Below are 12,761 nucleotides of genomic sequence, written 5' to 3'. Positions count from 1 at the left end.
TTTCTGACACTTTTAGAAGACGAGGGTATATTCCTTTATATATTTCCAAGAGAAATGTTTTTAACGCCGTTGAGAAGATTTTAAAAAAGTAATATTTTCCCTGGTGACAAAATTTTGATTCATTGTTGGATTCTGGTCTTTTGAGCGAGATATACGATTATTATCTTTTGGGCATTAATGTGCATTTATTGACATAAACTAAACCATTTTAATGTCTTTTATTTTATTACTGGTGTGTTTTTTTATCAATTAGTTTTTAATGCCATTGGTATTAAATCCTCTTCAGCTTCACGGAGAGTTGAAGGAGCAGAGAGCAGCTGAGGTGGCGCTGGCCCTTTAAGAGATGTTTTTCCTGCGCACGTGCTTGCCTAATATGGGGGCAGCAACAAACGATGACCGTTAGTTACCTCTGCGCTGCTGCTCTCCGCATCGAGCGGAGCTATAAAACCTGGCGGAGGAGAAAAAACTGTTTTGTCACAACACACTGAGATAGACGAGCGAGACTCACCGCGAGTCCCGACAAGGGAAGTTTATTCCTCGTTTTTCTGGGACACCCTATGACACGAACAAGAGTGGATAGAAAAAAGGTAAAGTGGCTTTTTTGAAGGTTTTGTTTTGTTTTGGTTTTTAGAATTGTGTATGAATGTCTTTGTTAAACCATGACTTGTCTCTGAAAAAAAAAACATTTAGAACGTATTAACAATACTGTTATACGTTTTAAATCCGATTTTCCCTCTTTTTTTAACAAGCAAACAATGTCAAGACATTATATATTTTGGATAATTTCAGTATCAGCCAGTTGTCTAAAAAACAAACACAACAGTCATATTTGCAAGTTTTAACAGAAACAATATATAGCAGTTCGTTTACTGATATGTTTTTGGTTATACTTTTGTGCTAATAGACATCTAATGATGATTTTCTTTGTTTTTGCCTATTTTTGTTCTGTCTGGATCGGGCTGGTCTACTGATGGCAGCTAAGCTAGCAACTGTTAATATGTGAGCTTCCGGTACAGGTTAAAAAAATAAAAGTCTGCTAGTTGCAGCAGCTTCTTGTGCCCATGAACTAGAATCGTATACTTTTAGATTAAAAACAAATGTTTTCGTACAAATAATATTATTGGATTTCTGCGTATGTGAGTACCACAATAACGCGTAAAGCTGCAAATGGGTGTTCAAGCAGTTGGTGGGGAAGATTGTTGTAACAGAGCCTGCTTTTATTCTGAAGGTCTCTTCCAATTGTTGGTAGTTATAAATGTGCGGGCTTGACTCCTGCTCTGTGTTTCTAAAACGAATGACCGATGGTAACCCCTCATCAATAGAACAATGAAGCAGGATGAAAGTCAGACTCGAGGACTTTTAACAGCTTTTAGATGAAGTTTGATGCCCACGTTAAACAAGTATCCTAAAAAACAACAGTTGTCGCCCTGGCTTGTCGTGCATATTGTCTTGGTGAAAATGTTTTGCGGTTTTTTTTCAAATGTATTTTTAATACACATTAATACATGTCAGGAGACATCTATTGATGTTGACAAAATATCCCTTTCTCTCTTCATTTCAAATGTAAAAGCATTTCGTGCGAAAGACTATTCTTTTTTAAAGCGACCTTTCTTTGTCATGACTGCAGAAATGTTCTGCGCATTTAGTCTGCAGCTCATTTTGGGTCTAAAAAGCGAAACAGCGATGCATTTTGAAAGAGAAAGGAAGACAAAAGAGTTGAGGGGAAAATGGACCTGAGTGTGATGTAACACGTGAGCCAGAATTTGATAAACAACTTCATAAATGGGATTTTTGTGATTTTGCCACTAGGGGGCGCATGTGGTACTCTGCACCATTTGACTGGCTCAGAGAGAACCCCTTGTTTTCTGAACGTAGTGTTCAAATTGATCATGTTGTCCACATTCAGCAGATCTTGTGATTTATTAGTCCACCCAGCTTATTAAATATACATATAGATCTATATGATTGAAAATAGATATAGGTCTAAATCTATATTTAGTAACTGGACAATTGTGTTCATTTAAAATGTGCGTTTCCAAACGAGTGAGAGCATCTCTCAGCAAGAGAGAGGTCGTCTTACTGCTTTGTTTGCTGCTTGCTGCCAATAAATGGTGTGACTCACAGAGAAAACAGATGTACTTCGGGGTATTTGCAGGGGTCAGGGTGTTCTATGCTTATCCCAGCCCCACGCTCTTGTTCCAATTCTATTTCGACATTTTGAATACTCCAGTTAGGTTTGTTGCGCAAAAACATGTGTTGGGTATTAACTTTTTTTTTTTTGCGCAAAATCCCAACAGGCAATCTTTAAAAAGAAGATGCTTGCAGAGTAAAACCTAACCCAACATCTAGCAGCTTGGTTTTGAGGGAGATTGTTTAACTTCTTTGGTATTTCAGGGAGGTGAATAATTAAATTCCACAGCAGCTATCCAGGCAGCCTGGAGCCCGTGAAATGGGATGTTTAGACGTATCTTTTTAGGGTAAATGTGGTCAGAAGCCAAACAGAACAGGACTGACTGATTTGGGTTTTGTTTTTGGTACGGATGTCGTGTTTGAACATCACACTCCTTGACTTTGTTGCGTTCTCTCGTCTTCCCACGACGACCCGATCCAGAGTTTGTCTGTATAAAGGTCGTTCAGGGTAGCCTCTATTCTACTTTTCTTTCTCTGAAGACACTCAGATGCTTTTCAGAACCATTTCACTACATGGTAGAACATTTTTAGAAAGTAATGTTGCCTGATATTTACGTGCTTTTATGCCGCTGCAGTCCCTTAAATCTAAAAAAGCTTTAACAGAGACCACTGCTGAGGTCTTAGCAATTTTTAAGGGTGACACAGTTCTTTCATAAAATTAAGTATCTGTAATTGCGTTATCTACTGTCTTGCTGGAGTTAGTGCAAATGAGTGAATCAGCAGACACTTTCCCCACATCAGACCTTGGCTGCCCACGTCCACCCAGATGAAGTGTAGCCTGAACTTTGGCCAGATTGCATGAAGCTGCTCTGAATTGGTTGCAGTCGTCCTCAGTCAGAAGACAACTTTAGTTGCTGAGTGCTGCCGTTAATTTGTCTCGTCTGCAGTTCAGATCCAAACACTTTAACAGGTGAATATCATACAATTGTTTTTGGTAGTTTTTTTTATCCAAGGAATAATTCTTTTTCCTGAAATTACATAGGAAGCCAAATAATGGCTTTTTGCATGATGCTTTTACCGTTTTTTGCTTTAAAAAGATCTCATTGACTCCTCGTTGTATTTGCCACTATATTTGGCGCAGTTTTACTTGGTTTGGGTTTATCCACGTCACCAGTTTCTGTTCTGTTTTCAAATAATGTTCAGATGCTTAAGAAAAACCCTTCTGCCAACCACAGGTCAGCACGTCCAGAGGGTTGGGTCTGTGGCTTTTGCCCCACTTGCGTGGAGCAACTACTGATCTGGTCTTTTTGGGCTTTTCAGTGAGGATCAGGAGTTTGCTTGTGAAGGTGGGGAGAAGACAACATGGCAGTCTCCACTCAGTTGGGTTTGCTGCTGTGGAAGAACTTTACCTACCGACGGAGACAAACTGTAAGTGATCATAATGTTCCTTTAGCCATAACTGATCTGCATTTGCCATGTTGATTTCTAGAATGGTTATTTTTACATAATAATTAAGTAATTCATCTTTTTTATGTGCTTTATTGATACCTAAGGATTCTTAATTCTGTCTGATAAAAGCTAGGAACCGGATATTGATAAATCATGTAATAAAATGGTTACGGTATGACGGGGTGGGATTATATAAGTTCGCTTCCTTCCACTCCCTTTCAAGCAATATTTATTAATCAGTTTGATTCGTCATTGTATGAATGTATAACTGATGATTATATTGTTTTTGTGTATTACTCTTATTTGATTGCTTGAAATAAACCATTTCAAATCAAATAAAAAAAATCAAAAACTTACAGATTTGTATATTTATTTTTGAAATATTACATGTTTGTGGAACAATATTGTTTTATCTAAACTTTTTGCTGGGGGTTTAAGGTTTCATTTGTGGCCCATATGTCAGAGATTTAATGAAGTTACTGTCCTCCTTTGTGTTTGTTCTCCCAGTCAAAGTGATGCTAATGACATTCAGTCTGGCACTGCAGCACTGGGCTTCTTTATGTGTAGCTCATCTGCATACAATCAGGCTGTTTGTCCTCCAAGTGGTTGCGGTTCCTCAAAGTGACGCTGTGGCTGCTCGACTTTCAGTCTAGTGACTTCCAACCGAAGGACACTGAGAGTCTCTAAGACAGTAGCTTTATTCTTAATCCCCCACAATGCACGTCTGTCCTGCTGTTTCAGGCTGAGACAGGGTCAGCAGAACTGCACAGACGATGAGAAGGTGCAGACGGAAAAGCTTGTAATCATTTAAACCCAGCAGATCCGTCTCACTCGGTTACAAGTCCTTCACCGAAATGCTTTACCCAGAATTCACATGGGCTCGCGATAGGGCCATTTTTGATTAGTAAAACATTGCTACTAAAAAGTGTAGCATTCAAAACATTGGAGTAAATAAGAAAGTGTTGACTTTAGTGCACTAATTCTTGTGCATTTGATGCATTTGTGTGTCAAGAATGTTGTGTAAATCAGTGTTTCTTCTCCTCTGTGCCACAGATCCAGCTGCTCATTGAGATCATCTGGCCCCTGTTCATTTTCTTTATTTTGATATCAGTCCGGATGTATTACCCACCCTATGAACAACATGAATGTAAGTCCTTGTGTTTCAGAAAACAAACCTTTTTCAGTAGAGATTGGTAGAAACTGATAGAGTTCCAATACACCATCTATATTTAGGCGCAGTGTTTGGCACAAAGTCTCAGGAAAGATCAACATGCTTTTTACCAAAGGTCCTTTTGACTGACAAACAGTGTTGATGTGTTGAATTTGTCAATATTAGAACTGTGACTTAGTGATATCACCTCACGTCCTGGAAAATGATTTTCTGGTGCAGCTGGTTTGTGCAGCGCGCCTGCGAATGGCAACTTATTTGTTTTGAACCCGAAGGGCGTTATGAAAACCGGATTCTTCTCTGTTTTTCCAGGCCACTTCCCCAACAAAGCCATGCCCTCTGCAGGCACCCTGCCATGGGTTCAAGGCATCATCTGTAACGCCAACAACCCCTGCTTCCGTCATCCCACTCCGGGAGAGAGTCCAGGAGTTGTGGGGAATTTTAATGACTCAATGTGAGTGAAATGCTTTTTTCATGGATGAATATTCACGAGTTCCATTCTGTTCTAATCATCGTCATTTTGGCTTTGAGTCATCGTTCTCTTTTTGCATTTACTCAGGTAAACAGGTCTGAAACAGAAAATGCACAAAGCTGATACCAATGTTGTGTTTCAGGCTTCAAAACCAGAGTAGAAACAGGCACCTATTCCAGGAGAAAAAATCTAGCTTGTCTAAATCAAAATGAAACAAAACAGCTTTGTGAAACCTTCTGCTTGATGAATTTCTTCTTTTCTTTCTTAACATCACCAGAATCTCTCGTTTATTGACTGATGCCAAGAAGATCCTGCTCTACTCTCAGAACGATAAGAGCTACGAAGGCTACAAAGGACTGCTGAGGGCCCTCAGGAAACTTCAGAAGAACACTGCCCGTAAGAACAACCCTTTCAGTAAAACTGGAATTCTCATTCAGTTTTCTTCACTTTTAGCAAATTTATCAAATAAAATAAAATAAAGGAAAACAACAATAGAAAAACAAAAAGTACAGTACACACAGTACACACAGTACACACAGTGCACACACACTTTAAGAAGCTAGAAAAAAAATCCTGCTCATTTAAAACATGCTCAACCGTTCTGCTTTGTTTAAAGCGTCACTCCAGTTGTCTTTTGAAGTGTTCCCAGTGGTTTTTTAATTATGATTATGCCAGTTTTAGGCAAAACCCAAAAGCCTGTGTCGTATTCTAGGACATAGTTTCTGCAGAGCGACAGGGAACCCGCCTCTGAAATGTGGGCGGGGACTGTTTTGTGCAGATTCATGAGACTGGAGAACTTGAATGATGTTCCATGTTTTTACGTAACACTGCATGAACACATTCAGGTGCCATAAAGTACAGCATGAGGTTTTGCTGATTCCTTGATGCTGAATCCAGATATAGTTTGTTCTGTGAAAGCTAATGTCGCTCATCTTATCAGCAGTTAGGAAGTGATAAGATGGCGTCCCCTGTACATGGCCTTTGTGATTAGTTGCACAAGATGGGAACAAATGGGGTTAGCGCTGGTAGAATCAAAGAGACGTTTTTTATCTACTGCCTGTTTTTCTGGTCCTGTATTCAGACGTTTTCTCTGTATTTCAATTGTCTTAAGTGATTTGCCAAAAGGTTTTAGTTATTTTATTTCAGGTGCAGAGTTGTTGGGCAGTAATTTCAGATCCTCAGACCTCAGGTGGTAAAATGCAGAGAGTGTTGAAGCAAACAGCTGACGTCTCTTCAATACCGGCTTGAATTAAAAAGCTGAAAATGGACTCCCTCTTGTGTTGCTTGATAATGTGGTGATTATCAGGATGAGCAATGAGGTTTAAATAGGAAAGCCAGGGGAGTTGGTGCAGAGAAGGCAACCTTTACATAGGCAGAGAACCCAATGCACGTCCCTGCTTTATCAGATGAAAGAGGGCAGAGTTCATATAGGTAAAAGTCAGCAGAAATATGGAGAAGGAGAAGTCATTACTTGCTTTTTGCGTCCATCACAGCATCATGGAGGCGAGATTCCATTCCTGCAAACTGCAGCCGCAGCTGACACTTGCTGATTTGAATGTATGTCAGCACTTCCTGTTCTTTGGGATAAAGTTGCTGTCGATTCTGGAATTTTCAGCCCCTTGGGCCAGTTTTCCCAGAGATCACGCTGGTGTCTGTTGTTTGTCACGTCAGGATGGTTAAATGACTAATGACAGACAAAAGGTTGCATGTTCAGACTGGTGTTGATGAAGGGCTCAGCTGTTGACAGACAAGTAAACATGAAAGAATACTGTCCAACTCAGCACAGCTCCAGATGAGACAAATAAGGACATAAAACGCAAACATTTCACACAATCCATTTATTTGTTGCAGTCGCTGCTGGTCTTTCAGTTTGAACACTTATGCGTGACAGTTTTGTATTTCCTCAAGAGGATTTGAGCTCATGTCCGTGGGGCTTTAAAGTCTGGCTGGGAGACTTCTTTAATTCTATTTAGTAATCCCTGCAGTAAAACCCCCTGATAGTTGAAGTTGTATAGAAAACCGCAGAGGACGGCAGACGCACAAAGGTGAAAACAGAATATCAAAACGTCCACGTTTAACTCAATTTGTACAAATGGTTCTTTCCAAGAAGATAAACAAGTGCTGGTATTAAAACCCCCAAAAACAAGCAGCGTGACTTTTGAGCAAACAGAAACGCACTGTTCTCTTTCACTTCCTCCTAAGGGATGTTCAGCTGAAGTGTGTTTCCTGTGGCTGTAGATGTCATCTGGTACTGAGCAAAAAGACACAAGGATACACTTTAATGAAGGGGAACAGCAAGAAAACACCACTATAGCTGTGATAGTAAAAAACTTTCCAGATCTAACTCATTGATGGCAAAGTTAGAGCCCCCTTCAGGGATCCAGAGGAAGACAGTAGTCAGGTGCACGGTTGGAAGGATGCACATTAGATGGAAAAGCATAGAGGAGATTATTGATATTTGCAATTGGTCTTTGTTTGGAAAATGTATTTACTGAAGATTAGGGTCATTGACAGAATGCTACAGTATCCTGGGTCTCAGAAAAATCAATACAGTTCCATGCATCAAGCTGTGCGGACGCAAAGCACATGCGGTCTCTTTGGAACCGCTAATCTTTTTCGGGTTCACAGAAAGTTTAAGAAAGGTTTTCCTGACAGAGATAAAGGATAAGTTGAAGCAAAAAGCAGGTGTGAGACAGATAGGGAGCAGTATCCGGGTTAAGGTTGAACGCTCTGTTGTAACCTCTGCTGACAAGAACAGCTACAGTAACAGTGCAGATGTAGAACTGGAACTGGAACAGCAGCCACTTTATGCAATGGCTTCAGTGCAATGCAGACAGCAGACACGGCTGTTATTAGTGCTCCCAGTGATTCAGGATCCGTCATTTAATGAGACGCTTTATGTCAAACGACTGTGAGACACTCGCACGAAGGGTTTTTCCTCAAAGTGTCTGCAGGGGAGGTTCCAGGGGAAAAAGAAGAATTCTACGATTATTTGGGCAGGTTGTCGGCACAACCTACGCTGAGTTTGGTAAAGCAAGGGATGATGGCTGATCATGGTGTTCGTTATCAGAAATCAACAGACGCCACAGAGCCCTGAAGGCTGCTTTCGCAAAGTGCGTTCATTTCTGATAATGTACACTTCTTATATACCACTGTAACTTACTACAGAAATAAATATTTGATCAATGTTTAGTATTTTAATCTTTTTTAGTTTAAATGGTTTATTCACAAAAAGAAGACTATTTGATATGCGGTGCCGTGCGTTGTCATGGCACGATCTTTGCTGATCGTCATGATGGGTTAAGGAAAGCATCGGTTCAGAAAGAAAGTTTACCTCTTACAGCTTGTTTTTTCCAGATGATGAAGCTAAAGTTTGTTTTATAGAAGTGATGTAGAACATTTAAGCGATGTGACTGGAACTTCTTTCTTAGGTGTACATTATCACTTTTTTTTAATCCACGCCCAGCAGCCAATCAGAATCGAGTTTTCACCTGGACCGTGTTATAATGTCTTTAAAGGGGCTACAAACCAACGACATTTACGACACAACCCTCTCTGCTTGTGTATTGCTGCCCATCAAACACACACTTTGCTAAACTGCAGAAACTAAGTCTGATGCCAGGAATCCATCACTGAAGACGCAGCCTCCTCGTTTGTTCTGATCTTCTTGAAAACCTCTGTTCCTGAATGATTGAACATCTGTTTTTTTTCTCCAGGTTTCAAGCTGAAGGACTTCTTACAAGACAATGAAACTCTTTCCCATTTTCTGCACCACAATGCATCTCTTCCTCACCACACGCTAAGGCACATTGTGGAGGCCGAAGTCAATCTTGAAAAGGTACGAAATTCCATTCCTAAAGTATCTATGGGGACGTATGATGAAATCCTCTGAGGCCTCCTGGTTGTGTCCATTTCATCCAGGAGATAATCGTATTCCCCCGGCCAACGTGCCTGTTCATAAATCTGATGACCTTGGCTTCACAGTCTCTGTTGGACCAAAGGATTTTTCTGTAGCACAGCTAAGCCGTTAATACCCAGCAGTAGAATCACAGAGGGTGGGGGTTGTGGCTGCACACTGTACCGGGCACTGACCCCTGTCCCATCTGTCTTTATATTGTTTGTTTGGATTTTTCCCTCTTTGAAATAACAGGATTTATTGTTCCCAACACATTAGGTGTATTTTTGTTTTAGTCAACTCCTCTCCTGATCATAGAACCTTCTTCTAAACTGACAAAGTGATGGTTTCTACACGGACCCTCCTGAACATTCTCCTTCCAGATGAAGTGTATCACATCCCCACAGCCTCCATTTCATCGCTGCTGCCTTACAGTTTCAAGGCTATCATCCACTCATTTCTCCTTTTTGCACTTCCCCCTCCCCCCCCTCACATTGCTCCTCACGTGCAGAGCCAGAGGCTCCAAGTCAAAAACATGTTACGCCATCTAATGCTGCGCCGCTCTCCCCGTCCGCTGGACGTCTATTGATCAGAGAGCAACATTCCCCCCACCAACATTTCAGGGCAAAAAGGAAAATAATGGGATTCCTAATCCCACTCTATCAGTGTCTTAAGTTAGTATTTTTCATCATTGAGAAAAACACTGACTAAGAATGAATGAATGAAGTTCCATTAAAATAGTTTCTAGGTTTTTATTGAACGAGTGCTTGAAATAAAAATTTGTGTCACATTTGTGAAACAAATAAAGTTGTCTCCTCTGCAAAAGCAAAGGTCGTCAACAAAAAGTGCCTTTACAAAAAGACTCAGCCTTTTTCCTCTAACTCTGTTCTTTCATAGCTTCCAGCACATTGTCATAACCCTGGAAAGTATTTCTTAATGTTTTTTCTCTGTTTATCTACAACCATTTAGGTGCTCACCAAAGGTTTTGGGTTCCATCTTCGCGACCTCTGCAACACCACCTCTCTGGAGGAGTTTGTCGTGATTGCTGACCCTAATGTTTCCCGTTTAACTCAACAAATAATCTGCAACTCATCAAGTGACTGGCTGAACAAAGCTCAAAGCCACTTCCTCTCCAACTTGGATTTCCTCAAACCCATCCGGGTAAGTCTGAGCACAGGAATGGACGGGGTTCACCCTGACAGTCAGTCATTTGTTTGTGGACGCTATCACAAGATGCTTTTGGACCAGAAGTACTCACAACCCTTTCCATTCCGCTTTAATCAAAGAGCGTGTGAACCACTTGTGACACAAACGCTCCGCGATTAACTGTAACTTTGTGTCGACCGGAGGAAAAAAAACCAAAAAAAACCTGCCATAACCCCCAGAGGTTGAAGCGGTTATACATACGACCAAAATACTCAAACGCGCCATCAAAAGTATGATTACATTCTGGGTAAAAGTACAGTTTATCAATAATATTTCCTAATAATTGCAGCATTTAGAGTGAATTATCAAAAGTACAAAAATAAGTTTTTATGCGACTGCGGGGGACTTGATATCAAAATAAATTCAGGAGTCAACCCCCTGCTCTCTGTCTTTGTATTTCAATCGTTCTTTTTTTTTAGTCCCTGATCCTGTCCTGATCCTTTACTAGTCAGGATCCCTGTCCTCTGCATGCATGCTTCTACCCGTAAAACCCATTCGCTGAATGTGAGTCACTGCAGCAAGAGGTGGACAGAATATTCGGAAGCATAAGACTTTCCTGGAATAAACTACCAAACAAAAAAAAAAGAAGACGTCAGGACTTTTCATGAAACATTTGTCTTAACATCCGCAATTTGCTGGCCAGCAGTTCTAATATGTTACAGCCTTGAAGCAATTGTGGAAATTCTCTGCAATCCAGTCCAAAGTTTAGGACTAAGAACTATTGCAAAACTTAGTTCCTGCCTTCTGTCCTGTGTGAGGAGGAGAAATAGTTAGGAAAGAAGTGGATAATAGAGAAACGGATGTAGCTGATGAGTAAATCTGTTCTCTCTTCAACAACACAAACGTCAGGCCTTCCAGCAGCCGACAGCTCAGTCTGTGATAAATGAGAACCCACACAGATAAACACTGACGGACCCACACAGCACTTTGACAAGAACATTGGATATCAACATTTATTTTCTCAACTCCCTCCTACCTTCCAGAACCACAATGTTTTATTTTCCCTCAACTCCCCAGTGACTTTTTTCACTCCACACGTTTATATGGGTTTAGAAAGCTGAGGTTCATTGTGGCATAAGGGTTGCACGAACAGAAAAGAACAAATCCTAAACTCCACCTAAAGACAATAGTGATGTCTGGTTTGTTGATTTTAATGTTTTTTTTTTGTTTGTTTGTTTTTTGACAGAGGGATGTGAAGTCAGACCCCAAAGTTGTTCAGGAAGTCTCCGCTGCAACTGACAACCTTCTGGAGAGCCTGGGAGCGTTGGCCGTGGAGGTAAACGATGCATGCAAATATGTTTTCTAGGGTCATGCCATTCAAAGTTCAGCCACCATGTTTGTGAGGAAAATCAATTCTTTCTCAGAATTGGATACATTGAGGTAATAAAACGTGTTGCATAGCAGGTAGAAGTCCAAGCGGGGGTGCCCAGGGTCAGGGCTTTATTGACTATACATAAGTGCACATACTGTATTTGTGCACAGTTTCACGCCACTTTGCGGACTTTCTGATTTTCCTTTGTGATGCAAGCTGTTGGTTTTTAGAAAAAAATAGACAAAAAAAATTGTTCTGAAATATTTTCTGAGCATTCAGGCGCATTTATTTTGGATTTATACCTTCATTCCACATTTCTAACCTGGTTTGCAGCAACGTAGAAGTTCCTGTTAGTTCTGTTTCACTGGAAGAGCTCATCCATCCATCCATCCATCCATACATCCATCCATCCATCCCTCCCTCCCTCGCTCCCTCCCTCCATCCATCCCTCCATCCATCCATCACAGGGTTGTCAGAGCCCAACCTGGCGTAGTACACCCTGGACGGGTCGCCAGCCTGTCACAAAGCCACACACTCTCAGTCACCCTTAGGGACAATGAAGTGAAGAACTCTTTTGGACTGTGGGAGGAATGGATTGCACAGAAAAAAACCCAACTGTATTTTTATAGATTTTTTAAAATATATTTTCTATATATGTATATAGTTTATATACAAAGTGTGACTCAGGAAATCCCAGTGCAATGCCCTCATTCTTTTCATTTTCACCCGCGGTACATGATCGCACACATACAGTACACACTAACACATTGGCCTGACTTAAGCTAATGTTACTCCGTCTACACTGCTGGAATGCACTGAGAAATCAGAGATGCAGCATTTGGTTGTGTTTCTGAAAAGCACACCACAGCTCCCTCTCTCTGAGGCGGGAGTTTTGATGACTCGGCAAAAAAGAAAAAGATCCAGCTGCATGTGTGTGCGTGTGTGCATGCATGTGTGTGCACGGGCGGCTGAAGGTTTCCTGTCCACATTTCATTTGTTTTCGACCAGTTTTCGTTTTGATTCAGCTTTTCAAAGCCTCAACACGGTTCTGATTGCTGCTGCAAAGTCAGGGCAGCTGTTGGAAAACATCCTCTCACGATAAATCTTCGAGCAAGAACAGAAATCTGTT

At 40.9% G+C, this 12,761-nt stretch overlaps 1 protein-coding gene across 6 annotated transcripts in view; it reads left to right on the top strand.

The window, feature by feature from the left end:
* The first annotated feature begins 342 nt into the window (after positions 1–342).
* Positions 343–12,761, top strand: part of LOC101163147 (phospholipid-transporting ATPase ABCA1) — a 31,894-nt gene continuing 19,475 nt past the window's right edge. For 3 of the 6 annotated variants that reach the window (XM_078949634.1, XM_011480250.4, XM_078949639.1), the window contains exons 1-8: positions 343–587; positions 3,451–3,558; positions 4,633–4,726; positions 5,060–5,201; positions 5,497–5,615; positions 8,936–9,057; positions 10,084–10,275; positions 11,507–11,596. In XM_078949634.1, coding sequence (XP_078805760.1) covers positions 3,493–3,558; positions 4,633–4,726; positions 5,060–5,201; positions 5,497–5,615; positions 8,936–9,057; positions 10,084–10,275; positions 11,507–11,596 — 825 coding nt within the window. In that variant the 5' untranslated portion in view covers positions 343–587; positions 3,451–3,492. The remainder of the gene's footprint in view (positions 588–3,450; positions 3,559–4,632; positions 4,727–5,059; positions 5,202–5,496; positions 5,616–8,935; positions 9,058–10,083; positions 10,276–11,506; positions 11,597–12,761) is intronic. The other 3 variants (XM_011480256.4, XM_004066268.5, XM_078949622.1) reach the window with 1 other exon arrangement.

This window comes from Oryzias latipes, chromosome 1, assembly GCF_053564925.1.
Source record: "Oryzias latipes strain Hd-rR chromosome 1, Olatipes_Hd-rR_3.1".
Classification (NCBI taxonomy): Eukaryota; Metazoa; Chordata; class Actinopteri; order Beloniformes; family Adrianichthyidae; genus Oryzias; species Oryzias latipes.
Note: the sequence above shows the minus strand (reverse complement) of the source record. Positions and strands in the feature narration are given on the sequence as shown.